The sequence below is a fragment of the Pinus tabuliformis genome, chromosome 1_2 (assembly GCF_031772625.1).
Source record: "Pinus tabuliformis cultivar Carrire ecotype Pingquan chromosome 1_2, CPIR1, whole genome shotgun sequence".
Classification (NCBI taxonomy): Eukaryota; Viridiplantae; Streptophyta; class Pinopsida; order Pinales; family Pinaceae; genus Pinus; species Pinus tabuliformis.
In genome coordinates this window covers 971,086,497-971,102,496 of record NC_142298.1, presented here as the reverse complement: position 1 = coordinate 971,102,496, position 16,000 = coordinate 971,086,497, and the positions used below count along the sequence as shown (strand labels likewise).

Here is a 16,000-nt window from a genome sequence, read left to right as displayed (position 1 = left end):
CCTTAAGGCCGTTATCTTCCAATACTACCTCCATGCGATCCTTCCAAGCTATATAGTTTGAGCTGCCATCAAGGGCATACTCAAGCCTCAAACCATATAATGCCATTGGTGAAATAGATGTGATAAGAACTTGAGATCTATATCCCGAATAATAAACTTTGAATTCCTTCTTCTATATTGTTCTTCCTTGATCCCCTGTGCTCTGATACCATGTAGAATTTTGTAGAATTTTTCTACACATCAGCTAACTTTGATACCATGTAGAATTTTCTCTACAAATAAGTTAGCTCATTGATATCATGTAGAAATTTCACCTACAGATCAAACTGATATATGCAATGTACTAAAGCATAATACTAGATCTACATCTACCATAAACTTTGCGGAAGCTAATCAACCATGAGCAACATCAAGCATGAACACATATAACTGATAAGAAGGAATCAATCACACATAACATAGAATATATCACTAGGGAAAGCACCAGCATAAAACCCCAACACTGTATTATCAATCAAGTGGATATCCTCAACAACATACAAAAAGAATCAGCTCAAAAGCTATCCTGCTCTCTCTATACTCTGATGATGAAAATCATGGACTACCTAGGCCTCAATATATAGGCTGTAAATTGGCCTAATCATACCTACTGTCACCTCAGGTCCAACTACGTAGTCATAGAAGAAAATAGATTCCTTCCTCATGCAAGGAATACTTACTAGAAATATCCTAGCATCTGATAGTACACTGTCCCTCATCTGATCTCAACTGGGTCTTTGTCTGAACTGCCATGCATCAATTATTCATGAGAGAATACTCAGTTATCTGAAAATAATAGTTGTCACATGCATGCAAGCATCAACAAACTATATCTCATTAATTTAACAACTTGTTAAATTAATCTAACTGGACTTGACTAAGTTAAACTAAGTCAACTGATCCTCTCAATATAGAACTGAACCTTATCTCCTTTAATCAAGGGATAAATTCCTAAATCAAGAGAGAAAATAATTGCATGATCTCACAAAGACTTCAAGTTTAATTTTCCATAACTAATTAACTCATGGAGATTAATTAATTAATATTTTAAACTACTGGTAAGACCAATTTTTTTTTTTACTTCCTATAGTTAGATCAGGGACTGCTAAAAAATAGGAAAGGACCCAGAAGTGCTATTTTTAGAAGTTTCTATTTTTAGCAGTTTCACCTCTCACCCAAGGTGGCCAAAATGCTCGTTGGCCAACTGCTATTTTTAGACATGCTATTTTTAACAGATCTATTTTTAGCACTTTCTAAATTTAGCATTTCTTGTTGCACATTTTTCAACATATTTTAGGCTTTGTTCCCATGTGGTACTCCCTGCTCACAGCTCTAGGTTCTAGACTACCCTTCAGCAAGCTTTCCATTTTCTAATCTAGGGTTAACCAGTTTTGCAAATACCCACCATTATTCTAGGAATTATTTTCCTTAAGGGATGGAGCGGTTATCACCCAGTATTTTACTGTGTCAACTGATGAGCCCCAATATTGCAAAAAGAATGTTGCAACTCCTAAGGCTAATAACTTAAATTATCAACCCGAGGTTCGTACAAACTTAATAGGTGTTGCCATTGTATGTGCAACATGCAATGCGTCCTTTCATTGATCTAATAAAGTGAATGTCATAAAATCTAATCGAAACTAGTTGCAGAAATAAACCATGCTACTCTAATTGCAAACAAATCAAATCATTTATTCTACTTGTAAAATGGAAATCATTAATCTAAATTCAAATTTCTTGGAAAGATGAAAGTTAATCTACACCAGATAACTAGGAAATTCAAAAACTGGTATACTTCACTTGCATTGAAGAGTTTCAAATGTGAAAATTGCTTCCTAACTCTATTTGTTGTTTTGTGCTTGCAGTGGAGGAAGGAGGGGTCTAGAGTGGTCCTTAGGTCTCCTTAATCATGGATTTAGAGCCTAGGGGTCATTATTCATCTAGACTAATTCAAAGTTGTAGTGGGGATCAAAACTAGTGAAGCAAAGTGTGATATAGGTTTGCTACAAGTGATTGCTATAGGAGGCTTGTAATGCTACAGGAGTGAGAATATTGCTAAATTCCCAATTAAATCAAATTAAAATGGAATGGAATTTTTTATTATTATGTAGGATGTCTTAGGTCTCCATTCCAAGTAGGATCACACCAAAATACCCCTATTAACACGTGCTAAAAAATAACTAAAAATTACTACTCTAAAAAATGGAAAATCAAGAACTAGTGAGCTAGTTAACCTATCAAATGCCTAACATAATCAAGTGCAAATGAAATGGGGTAAATTTTGTTATTAACTTGAATTTTTTTATGACTCAATGCAAGTAGAATCAACTCAAATGAATCTCATTAACATGTTCTAAAAAATAGCAGAAAATTACTACTATTTTGTTACAAGGGACTTCTAGAAATTCTAGATTTGTGAACTAGTAAACCAATCCAAGTAGCTCAATGATAAATATGAATTTTCCAAGCTATTCTAAGGATGCATCATGCTTGGGAATCTTTAAATAACCTGGAAAAAATTCACTTCAATCATTTAACCAATGTAACCTGTAGCAAAAGAAGCATGAATAGTAAATGCAGAAATAACAGATGCAAGTGAAAAGGACATTCAAATGGCATAAATAAATTATACAAGAGGGATTTGAGGCTCCTGGAATGGCCAAGCCCAAGGAAAATTAGAGTCCTATGAATAAAACAAACTTTAGAAGTTAAAAATGGCACCAAATTCATTATTTTAATCAATCCAAGTACATCCCTGCTAGAAATGAAAGTGGAGCTGCTAAACAACAAGTTTTCTGCACAACAAGACTAAGAAATACATCCTCTAGAGGAAAATTAGAATTGGTACTTATAAAAAATGAAGAGGAAGCATTATCCTTGAAATGAGGAAGTTTTCCCCTCAAAAATCCCTCAAATAGTGGATCTTCTTCCCAACACTAGGAATCCACATTAAATGACAAGGAACACATTCCTAGATTTTCTCAATCACTAGAGCTCCAGAATTGGTGCTATAATTTCATAATATCATGTTGATTTATTATTCAATATTGATCTTTCTGTAGCAGGGGGAAAGTCCCTAAATTATCTCATCCTCCAAATCTTCATAATCTAGCCAATATTCTCACAATTTTCTACAAAATAAATAATATTAGGCACATAATTAGCAAGGATAAACCAAATTCCTAAGGACCCATTAATACTACGACTTAACTCTATTATGTGCAAGTAAGGGGGTCAAATACATGTTTTAAGTGTTTATAAATAATCAAATGGGCCTAATAAAATAGACAATTCTAGGGCCCATCATCTCCCCCCTACTGAAATTATTGCTCACCCTTGAGAAACCTAGCCTTCTTCCCCTTTCCTTCCTTTATCACGGTGCCCTTTGGTATCTTCTTGATGTCTTTAGCAGTTGTAGAGACAATTTCTTCTGAATAGAACTCAACCATGGATGATCCTACTTTAGGCGCCCCCTCTGATCCTAACATTAGTTTGATGGGAAGACTTGGTGATGTTGTCCCACATCCTCAACCTTCTTTGATTTTTCAATATGCATCCATTTGTGAGTTCTTCCCCTCTTTTTTTCCAATTTGAATAAGAGGGGTACAACAAATTTCTTGGGAATAATCCTTCCTTCTTTCACAAATTTATAATAGGACTCTGAGTTAGGCCTTGGTTCAGGCTCTTGGAGTTCTTGGGGGCCTATTTCTACCTCTTTTGATGTTGTTGCCTCCTCATGTAGCACTTTTTATAAATTTGTTCCTTCATGTAGCAGCCCTGTCTTTCTCTTATAACACCCCTACTTTCTCCTGTAGCGCCTCTTCTTTCTCATGTAGCAAGGTTTTTTGTGATTTTAGTTTCTTAGTTGTGGTTGATATAGTGGTTGGCCTTGTCATGGATGTCACAAGTTGTTTACCCTTGGCTCTAGGGGAGGTGTCCTCCTCAATTTTCCCTTCCCCTAGCCCCAATTCTTTTCTTGTTGGCTAGCTGACTCTTTAATTTTGATGGGGACTGTTGAAGGAGGTTGAGGGTGATGAAAATGAGACTAATGGTGATGAAAACAAGGTTGGTGGTGATGAAAACAAAATTATATGAAGATGAGGCTAGTGGGAGACGAAAATGAGGCTAGGTAAAGATTGAGTTTGGTGAAGTATTTGGCTTGTGGATGGCTGCCTTTATTGACCCCCAATACTTAGACACACAAAAGAGAAATTACATAGCACTCATGAAGCCCAAAGGATTCAATTACATACCTTTCCTACCTATGGATCATACTGTTGGAGGTGGTTGGATGCTTGATATGGGACATATACATCATGATCTCAGAGGGAGTTGACTCTTTTTCTTCTTCTTGGTGCATGTCTTCAGAACTTGATTATGCCTTGACTGATAACTTTGTTGTGTGTGTGTAGGTGCCTCTCTAATGTCTAGGCTACTTCTAGTGGTGGAATTCCTTCCCAAGGATGATGTGCCCCTTCCTGGTTGCGCACACGACTTCATCATGCCTATGTTGGTGGAAAAAAGGAAGGATATCAGAGATTTCTATTGTTACTACACAGGTTGCTACATGAGGAGTTTTCTTCCTGTAACAACCTTTTAATCCTCCCTTGAAGTCTTTAGATTGCAAGTTGGTGTTGAGGGTAATGATTAAAATCCATGAGGACAGGTTTGGATGCATGAGGGAGTAGAGTAGACATTGGAAAAATAGAAAACAATGGATTTTATGGTTTGTCTTCTTTTTTTAAGAGGTAGGACAAAGTGGAAATTTTGAGCAAGTTTTGGTGAAATGGAATGTATATGTGATGGATGGGTGATGAGTGAATCATTGGAGGGCCTTCTTCATCATTTCCTTGAGGAATCATGGCCTTTTTGGTTGTTCTTCTCATTGGATCTCCCTCCTGTAACTGCACGAACTCATCATGTAGCATTACAGGCTGCTCCAATAGTATTTCAAGACAGTCTCTTGTAGCATAATTGTTTTATTCATATCTCTCAAAAGGTAGACTAGATTGAGCTGAAATATTTTGAGCATGTTTCCATCATCCTTATGCACCTCCCCATAAAAATTATTTTCCAACGTATGCACGAATCTTGAGAAAACTTAAAAATGGTTGTAGGAGATGGAGGTTGATTTCTCAAAAAGTTTACACTGAAATTTTCTAAAATTACTTCAGCATGTTATCATCATCCATATGCATCTCCCCATGAAACAGATCGGCCAAAGGATGCACAATTTTCAAGATACGATAAAAACAATTTTTTGCTCTGTGTTTTTTGGCCTCATGTAGAAAAATATAACCCTCCTGTAGCATTTTAGGACAATGAGGAAAATGAATGGAAAAGGCTTGGAAATTATGGGTGGATGTTGGAAATGGATGAGGGTGATGGATTGACACGGTCTTGGTCCTGTTGGAGCATCTGAGCAAAGGAGGACAAATTTTAAGTTTGACTTTCTTTGACTAGGTTTTTGATCAATTTTTCTTTTGGTAGCTAACTTGTTTTTGTTGCTTGCAGAGTTTGGAGAGAACCTGCATTCATCAGAGATAGATACATGGAGCAAGAAAAAAAATATCTCTTTTTTCTTAGGCCAACTAGTTACCTCAATGAGGTTTTCAACTAGTAGGTCTGCTTAGGCGCTTCAAAGGAGGTTTTCACCTAGGATCTTTTCTTGTTCTCTTTTTTCTTTTTATTTTCCAACCCATTAACCACCTCATGGACATTTTAAATCAATGAGCTAATCTCAAGTGCCTCAAAAGAGATTTCAACTAATATTTTATTCTTTTCCTCTTATTATTCAATTTTTTTTTATTTCTTTTTTCTATCTTACTCTACTTCAAAAAACAAAATCTCTTCCAAGTGTAGGAATACTTCCAATGGAGCCATGTGAATAAAATATGACAGATAAACTCATGTGTAGGTTCGAAACATATGCTTTATCTCACCATTGTAAGTGGGATTCGCTACTTCCTTGTGTGGGTTTGGAAATTGTGGTACAAGTAGTTGAATGGGAGTGGATGTTTGAGATGGATGTGGTTGAGGTTGAGGTTGTGGTTGTGGTCGAGGTGGATGGTAGGGATAAAATGGAGTTGGATATGGAGGATATTGAGGAAAATATTGAGGATATTGTGGACGAATCCCATAAGTTCCTTGCCAACCTTGTTGCCAAGATTGGTTTTGGGGTTGAGATGGCCAAGGTTGACAAGGAAAGAGTGTGTTCCAATTACTTTGATATAGACGAGCATAAGATTGAAATTGTGAATTAGGTTCTTGCATCATATGGCACAAGTTGAATATGCTTATAATGATTCTCCTTACATGAGTACAAGGCAGAGTCCATTCCATATAGTTTATGGAATGCACCCAACAGGAGTGTCTGAATTAAGAGACTTGGGAAAAGCTGAAATGAGAAGTGCTAAAGGAGAAGATTTTGCTTTAGAAATTCAAGAAATACATGAACAGGTAAAACAACAGTTACATGATAACAACATAAAGTACAAGAGCAGAGCAGACTTGAAGAAGAGAGAAGTTAATTTTGAGGTTGGAGATTTGGTTTTAGCACACCCGAGGAAGGAAAGATTTCCAAAAAGGGAGTATAACAAGTTAAAATTTAAGAAAATTGGACCATGCAGAGTCTTGAGGAAATTTTTTGCAAATTCATATGAAATTGAATTACCCCTTGACATTGGAATATCTCCATTTTTCAATGTCGCTGATTTGTACAGGTATTAAAATAGAAATGCAGATGATACAACAGAAGATAAAGAAGAACAAGAGGTTGATTGGGTAAAACAATTACCTACAACAAAAGCAATGAAGCCAGAAAAGATTTTAGATAAGAAATTGTTTAAAAAGACAAGAGGATATGAGTATTTTCAGTATTTGATCAAGTGGAAGGATCAACCAATTGCTGATGCTACCTGGATGACAGATGCCATGTTACAGAAGTTGGGCACTTTTGTAAAAGAGCTCATGGACAGGGGCCCGTGAAGAATTTTGTCCTTAGGTGTCCAATGCAGGAGCATGAGGCTTGAAGACAAAAGACTTCGAATTTTATTCAAAAAATACAAAAAAAGAAGTTTACAAGCAAAGGAGTGGGATCCTTTAGCTGTCACTTTACAAAGATTTCTAGATAGGATTTGAGTTAGAATTAAGGGATTTGAATTATCCTGTAATTAATTCAAGTATTTAGGTTTAGTTGAGATTCTTGAGGAGAATATCATGCAGATTAGATGTTATCTAGGATTAAGTAGATTCGATCCATTGATTTAGGATTTGATTGTTGTATGAGCAGGTATTTATGTAAGTTTTGAATTAGTAGAATAGGATTTTGACAGATTTTGGCTGAGAAGGATTGGAATGTAAAATTTGGAATTTCTCTATAGCTTTGTGAATACTGTGCACGAATGTTCAAATCCCAGAGGTTTTATTTCCTTCAAAATATTTTTGAGTTTGTTGAGTTTTGTATAATCTTGTGTTGTCGCATCTAAATCTTCACTCATTATGTATTTAAATAATTTAGAGACAGACTAAACTTGGCGGAGGTGCTAAGTCTAGCAAGGAAACTTGATAAATTCGCGAGAAACCCAGGAAAAGATCTGAATCGTCCAATCAGACAGATCCAACAGATCTAATGGTCATTGCGTGCCAACAAGCGCAAACGTTAATCATAATAGAAGAGCGGTCTTCGTAGGCATAAGCAGTATCTCACGCGGTCTCAAAGCGGTAAGTGGTATTTTGCAAATTCACGCGATTACCCTTAATGGTTGACACGTAGCACGAGAAAACCACTTTTCTCGCGTGCTCTCGACTTGTTATGCATCGTGCAAGAATCCACACGAGATTATGCGATAGCTGTTGGATCAAGTGGGATTGATCGACGGGGGGGATCAACCAAGCTACTTGGCGAGCGGGTGACACGACAACTGTCGAATTGAGGAATGAGATCGACGACGAAGATTTGATGCGTTAAAGGTTTGTGGAGTGGCAAACGCGATAAGGTTATGAACTCCAGTTTTAATTCCTTTTGGTTCCGTGAAAAAATTAAAGTTTTGCCATATATCGAGTAAATTTAACAGTTCTGCTATTTTAGCAGAATAACTAAATTTGGAGTTTGATGACTGATACTCCGAAGAAAATCCGAGAAAGAGTTCTACTCGAACTTGAAAAAATCGTTTCTGGTTTTGAACGATTATCCTTAACGCCTACAACCAGCGCACCACTAACTATACGACCTTGTTATTTTCATCTTTAAAATACACCATTTCTATTATTAATAATTATGCATATTTACTTTTCTTTTTTATCTTAATATTTTTTAAGTGTTATTAAAAATTCTTAAACTTTATATTACATCCCGAAAACCATTACTTTTAATTGTTAACTACAACCTAACTTAATACATACATTTAAATTGATTCAGTAATTATAAAATTTAAAAAAATAATATTTTGTTTCTAATATCACTTTTTTATTTTTTTATTAAAAAATTGAAAATATATAACTAAAAAAACATATTTCAAATTATTTAATCCACTCAAATTATACCACCGATACATTTTCAGTGATCCCTTTGCCCCCAAACAAACCCATCTAAAAAACTATTTAAAAATTATACCACCAATACATTTTCAATGATCCCTTTGCCCCCAAACAAACCCATCTAAAAACCTATTTAAAAAATAAATAAAATTATCAAGAAAACCACCCCCACCCACTCCCAAAAAGACACCAGCTTCTTAAAATAAAACCACTCCACCCCCACCCACTCCCAAAAAGACACCAGCTTCTTAAAATAAAACCACTCCAGCTCCACCAATTCCCCAAATCGCAGAATCTTACCTAAATTTTATTAAATATAAGAACCAACCACCTAGAAAAATTTAAAAATTAAATAAAATTTATCAAGAAAACCACCCCCACCCACTCCCAAAAGGACCCCAGCTTCTTAAAATAAAACCACTCCAGCTCCACCAATCCCCCGAATAGCAGAATCTTACCTAAATTTTATTAAATATAAGAACCACCCACCTAGAAAAAGCATAAACTTACCCCAAATTGAATTGAATTTAAATTAATCATATCAAAGGCCATCACACGGTTCTTTTCTTTTTACATTTTTAAAAATATTAATTGAAATTTTTGGCATTTTGTTAAGTCTTCACAGCTGTGCACTTAACCCACTTTATAAATACAACCCACCCTCACGCTATTCATCATATTCTCTTCTCTTTACATATTAATTGAAATTTTTGGCATTTTGTTAAGTCTTCACAGCTGTGTACTTAACCCATTATATAAATACAACCCACCCTCACGCTATTCATCATATTCTCTCGCCTCCGCCCTCCTCTCTTAGCGACACGGTCACAGAGCTCGTATTTGCGCTCTCCTCTCTTAGCGACAAAGTCACAGGGCTCTTTGTTTACAGGTATGGCCCCTTGATCTTCCCTATTTCCTTGTGAGGATATCAGCGACGTCTTCTTTGTAAGAGTTTTCGCAGTTTTTGGTTAAAGTTTGACAAGTTTTTGAACTTCATTACCTTTGAGATTTTAGTTTGAAAGGATTTTGCTAGGGTTACGATCTTGTAGATATGGCTGAGCTATTATCAGGTTTCTGTACTTTTTCGTTTTTGCGTGCCTCTTCTTAGACCGTTATAGATGCTCGGATGTATATTTCTTTGCCATTGGTTTCCAAAAAAGTCTGCCAAATGTTTTATGGACGCAAATTATTTCTCTCTGTGATCTGCTCGTATTTCTGTGTTTTGTCTCCTCCGTGTTTCATGTGGGGAAGTTTTCTTTAATTTGCGGCTAAGGTTTGACTGTTTAGACCTTCTTTCTTGGCGAGATTTCAGATTTGCACCTTCTTTAGACATGTCTTAACTTTAAGGCTTCTTTCAATCTTTTGTATCTGGCTAAAGTGTGATTGTTTAGAGGTTTGATTCTAGCGGGATTTGATATTTGTAGCTTCTTTAGATATGCCTGAGAAGTTTAGTCTTCTTTTAATCTTGTGTAGCCCGTTCTTCAGGACCGTTTGCCATTTAAGCTTTTAGTTTTGTGTGTTTTGTTGGTTTATATCTATTCCAGTTCGATCTGTCGTATGGCTTCTGAGATTTCTTCTTTGCCTTCATATTGTTGTTAATATTTTGTTTCCAAGGCATCTGTTGGTGAAAATTCCTTTTTCAAAGGCTGCGTGTCTGTTTCTAGTTTTTCTGGGCTACCCGTATTTATATTTTTTGGGTTTTTTACCATTTTATGAGTGGGTTCTGTAATACTTTTAAGGCGTCATTGTATATAAATATCACCTACCTGTATATATAATGACTTTTTTGTTCAATTTATGATTGGGTTTTGTAATGCTTTTAAGGAGTCTTCGTATATATAATTCACTTTATGTCGTTCTGTCTATATGTCTATCTCTCTGGATCTTTGCTTTCTTAGTGACTCTGTTGTTGTTGCTACTTTGTGGTTTCAGTATTACAATGACCTCTGTTCACTTGCAGGTCCCTTTCGTTAGCTTTATACCGTTTTCAAGATGCAGATCTTCGTTAAAACTCTCACTGGTAAGACGATCACCCTCGAGGTTGAAAGTTCTGACACTATTGACAATGTAAAGGCTAAGATCCAGGACAAGGAAGGCATTCCACCCGATCAACAGCGTCTGATCTTTGCCGGAAAGCAGCTAGAAGACGGCCGAACCCTAGCCGACTACAATATCCAGAAGGAATCTACACTGCACCTCGTGCTTCGTCTGAGAGGTGGCATGCAGATCTTTGTCAAAACCCTCACAGGCAAGACGATAACTTTGGAAGTTGAGAGCTCAGACACCATTGACAATGTTAAGGCCAAAATCCAGGACAAGGAAGGTATTCCACCTGACCAGCAGCGTCTGATCTTTGCTGGAAAGCAACTCGAAGATGGTCGAACACTTGCTGACTACAACATTCAGAAGGAATCCACCTTGCACCTTGTGCTCCGTCTGAGAGGTGGCATGCAAATCTTTGTCAAAACCCTCACCGGCAAGACGATAACTTTGGAAGTTGAGAGCTCAGACACCATTGACAATGTTAAGGCCAAAATCCAGGACAAGGAAGGCATTCCCCCTGACCAGCAGCGTCTGATCTTTGCTGGAAAGCAACTCGAAGATGGTCGAACCCTTGCTGACTACAATATTCAGAAGGAATCCACCTTGCATCTTGTCCTCCGTCTGAGAGGTGGCATGCAGATATTTGTTAAAACCCTCACTGGGAAGACAATAACGTTGGAAGTTGAGAGCTCAGACACCATTGACAATGTCAAGGCCAAGATCCAGGATAAGGAAGGCATTCCCCCTGACCAGCAGCGTCTGATCTTTGCCGGAAAACAACTTGAAGACGGGCGAACACTTGCTGATTACAATATACAGAAGGAATCTACCCTGCATCTCGTCCTCCGTCTAAGGGGTGGCATGCAGATTTTTGTCAAAACCCTTACTGGCAAGACAATCACTTTAGAGGTTGAGAGCTCAGACACCATTGATAATGTCAAAGCCAAGATCCAGGACAAGGAAGGCATACCCCCTGACCAGCAGAGGCTTATCTTTGCCGGTAAGCAACTTGAAGATGGCCGGACTTTGGCTGATTACAATATTCAGAAGGAATCGACCCTGCACCTTGTGCTTCGTCTGAGAGGTGGCATGCAGATTTTTGTGAAAACTCTTACTGGGAAAACCATTACATTGGAGGTGGAGAGTTCAGATACGATTGATAATGTGAAGGCTAAGATTCAGGACAAGGAGGGTATCCCTCCGGACCAGCAAAGGCTGATTTTTGCTGGTAAGCAGCTGGAAGATGGACGTACCCTAGCTGATTATAACATCCAGAAAGAGTCAACTCTGCACCTGGTGCTCCGACTTCGTGGTGGTAGTTTTTAATTTAAAGGCCGCCTTTTGGCATAGCCTCGCAGGGTCTCCATAAAGGATGTTTCTGTAGTAGGTGTCAGTCAGTATTTGTTTTTGTCTGTTGGATCTGTTATGGTTTTGATTTGTTTCTACGCAGTAGAACGAAATCATCACTGATCTCGTGGTTGGTACTGCAATGGTTACTATGCAAGTATTTAATTCTGTTTGGATACAAAGACACTATATCCGTTATACCATAGGGATCAAATTTTCTAAAATGAAGATTTCTATTGCATCTGTTATTGAACTATTTCCATTAGTGAAAAAGAAGCTTTAAGAAGTAGATTACTGTTGTTTCGAATTTAAACGTGTAACGTTATTTATTCCCAAGTTATTTTATGAAGATTCGGTTTTGGGGTTCTGTTACCGGCCAATTTGAAAACCCATCTTAGCAACTAAGACCTTTATTAAAAAACAGTTAATTGCTGTGTGAAGACTTTTGTTCTCAACGAACCTTTGCCTTCACTGGCATTGACCAGACGATCTAACCCTTTTTGCGTGCGTTGTTTGCCAACCAATTGGACCATCTAGCTTCTTTTTAAGTGCATTGTTAGCCAACCATTTGACAATCTTGCTACAGGTTCTTATCGGATGGGTTTATATATTTAATTCTAAAGTTGCTTGTTTGACATTTGCTATACTCTTGAGAAACTGTATGAATCTGAGAGGCCTTCGTAAGCGCATATTTACAATAACCTGTATTCTTTTCATTATATTTTGAGTAGACGCCAATTTGAGAGGCCTTATTTTGATTGACCTGCCACCCAACCTAGCCTGGCCAGGTGGTTCTTTGAAGCGCGGCCTTATTTTGATTGACTTGCCACCTAACCTAGCCTGGCCAGGTGGTTCTTTGAAGCGCGGCCTTATTTTGATTGACCTGCCACCTAACCTAGCCTGGCCAGGTGGTTCTTTGAAGCGCGATCAAAATTTGGCTTGAATTTCTTTGACGTTTTCTAATGGAATATGATAAAATTATTGATGGAAGAGTGACTGGAAATGCTAGAAGCCTTATTTTGATTGACCTGCCACCTAACCTAGCCTGGCCAGGTTGTCCTTTGAAGCGCCATCAAAATTTGGCTTGAACTTCTTTGACAATTTTTTGAATGGAAAAAGGTAAAATTATTAATAGAAAGGTGGCTGGAAATGCTCAGTTTTTAATGAGGTGAAAATTCTTGATCAAACGAAATTGATAGAATTGCAAAATTCTTAATGGGATAGATGCTGGGAATGTTACATTCTTGTTCGTTGCATGCCGGATTTTTGTGTTCGTTGCATCTCCATAGGTTCCAAAGAATGAATAGCTGCTGCCCCACGTCGATATCAAGAAACATTAATTTCTGAGATCTTTCTAGCCAAACTTTGGACTACAAATTAACATATCGCTCTTCGTAATTGTTCAAGATTTTGCTGTCAAACATAGATGTGGATGAAATGAAATATAAAGATCTAGCCTCAGTTGTTCGTGACTCTAGGGCAACCCTTCTTGTTTGGTAACTTGTTCGAGAACTTGCTTTAGAGCCAGTCCCTGTTTTTACACTCGCACTGTAGATGCTGGATAGGGCTCTTACTACATTGGGCATGACTTTTCTTGTTATGCTTGGCATTTTAAGATGCAGGATTTTCTTCTCCACCCATGCATTCTCTGTTGCCTTTGGTTGCTATGCTGCCTATGTAGCTATTCCAAGCATGTCATATAATTAATGTCTGTTGCCTTAAAAAGGAGAGATTATTTATTGACACCCAAAATCTGCCTCCCATTGTTTTTTAGGATTTTAAATTGCTTGGTTCATCACTTTTGTCGGCTGAAAGTTTCAACACATTTATCTTTGAATTGTTATTTACCGATAACGTTAATACTTTTAACGTATAATAGTTTTTGGTGCGGTGACAAAAATCGCAGTTACATCAAAAACATTGCAATGAAACATCTAATTAACTAGCTTCGTATCTTCAACAATGCTTTAGGAAATATGAAAAACAGGTAAAGCTGCGACACAGCAAGTCCCTGCCTCATGTTGAAACTTGCTGCCTGACATGACCTAGTTTTATTCTCTAGATATGTTTGTTAGTCTGATTTAAGAGTCTTTGGATAAAAATGTACATCTGGTTGAACAAGAGATCGATCCATGCAAATCAAGCAAACCAAGTAGCCAATTCTGTTTGATTTTTACATTTTTCCATGTGGTGATAGTGGTCACTGTTGCAAATATTGCCTTACAGTAAAGCTCGCCTCAAACTTGCCTTATCTAATGCTACTCTTATGACAGTATCAAATAAGGTGTGTCCAACTAATATACGAGGCTTCACCAGCATATCTTTATTGAAAGAACATTATAGCTCATCTCAAATTGCTTATGACAGTATCGAATGCGGCATGTGCAACTAATATATGAGGCTTCACCAGCGTATCTTTATTGAACGAACAGCAAGATATGATCCATCTAGGAAGCTTATTTGGCTTAGGAAGGTCCATAAGGACATCCAATGAAAAACAGGGGCTGAAGGATGACATAGAAACTTTTGATGTAATGTCAGAAGCGTGGTGGAATTCATAAACATTCAATAAAACTTTAGATCAATGCTCCAAGTGGTCTATCTTCCATTCCTGTTGATTTTCTAATATTTTGTTGTCTTTAGTGTGAGCGGACATAGCCTTGGGGCAGTGGGGATGTGACTGCGGCCTAGCCCATGATGATTACGAGACTTCAGGCCAACTAAACATGACCGTCTCTACTGGCATTACTAGTGAACTATTCAACCAACAGCTTCCTTGTTATGCAATTACCTGTCTTACTACTCCCTTGCTGGGGACAAGAAGTATGTTTGTAATTGAAGGCATCTTAGAGTTGTGTGAGCCTTTCCAGCTTTCAAGTTCTCTTTTTATTTTGGTCGATACATCAATTCATTGAACCTATAAATTCATGAACACTTTTCAATGTGGTTCTCACACCATGTACGATATATTTTTGTAATGATATGATGTAATGAGAAGAACCAACCCCATGACTTATTATCTAATTAGTCCTTGTCGTCTAGGATGGGACTATAGTAATCCGAATTGTTTTGCAACATAGGTTGTGTTACAAGTAAGCTAAAGTTTTTTGCCCCAGTTGTCTACCGAACATGTTGCAGCCTATCAAAAATTTGATTTTTGAGGGCCAGTAGAATTATTTGTGGTCTTATTTGGCCTCTTCTTGAGGTGGAGAGGCTATAACCTTGTATGATGTTCTATCTGAATTATATGTGGTCTTATTTGGCCTCCTCTTGAGGTGGAGAGGCTATAACCATGTATAATGTTTTATCTATTTCAATCGTATTTGGCAACTGCAATCTAATGCTAGCATTAGTTGAGATGTAGTAAATGTTATGATGCTTTGCTATTATACGAAAGACAAGTCATTTAACGGGGTTCATAAATTGCCAGGTGGTAAGTGTATGTTGTTGTGGTGTCTACCTTAGAGAATATTGTTAGTTGGTAGCGGGGTTCATAAATTGCCAGGTGGTAAGTGTATGTTGTTGTGGTGTCTACCTTAGAGAATATTGTTAGTTGGTAGTGTTGATCTTTGCTTGCTCAATTTAGACTCCGTTCAATCCAAAAACGAGATATGCCGCTATGATACGCACTGAGATGGAGCCATTAGGTTGTCTGTCACACAAAGCCTTGATGGACAAGCAAAGGAGGAGCTCAAAAAGTAAAGATATACCTAGTATTAGAGATATAACACCCCTTCCTTTAAAGACTAACACCCCTCTTGTCCAAACCCTTGAGATCAAATAGAATATTGATCTTGTTTTGACCCTTAGTAAAATGAACATCCCTATTCCTCTAGTTGAGCTCCTCAAATTTCCTTGTTTAATGTAGAAGCATGCAAGGTGGAGTGCTTTGTGGCACTCGATCTTGGTATTCATCAATTGGAATCTCTATAAGAAGAATTTGTGTGGATTTTCCTCTCAAAGAGTGAGATTTTGGCCTTGGCGCTCAAAAAGCAAAGATATGCCTAGTATTAGAGATATAACACCCCTTCCT

General features: G+C 37.4%; 1 protein-coding gene across 1 annotated transcript; it reads left to right on the top strand.

Moving 5' to 3' along the window:
- The first annotated feature begins 9,285 nt into the window (after positions 1–9,285).
- LOC149209228 (polyubiquitin) lies at positions 9,286–12,208 on the top strand. The gene is made up of 2 exons (XM_089396314.1): positions 9,286–9,466; positions 10,538–12,208. The coding sequence occupies exon 2, from the start codon at positions 10,570–10,572 to the stop codon at positions 11,944–11,946; it is 1,377 nt and encodes a 458-aa protein (XP_089252440.1). The 5' UTR covers positions 9,286–9,466; positions 10,538–10,569; the 3' UTR covers positions 11,947–12,208.
- The last annotated feature ends 3,792 nt before the right edge of the window (positions 12,209–16,000 follow it).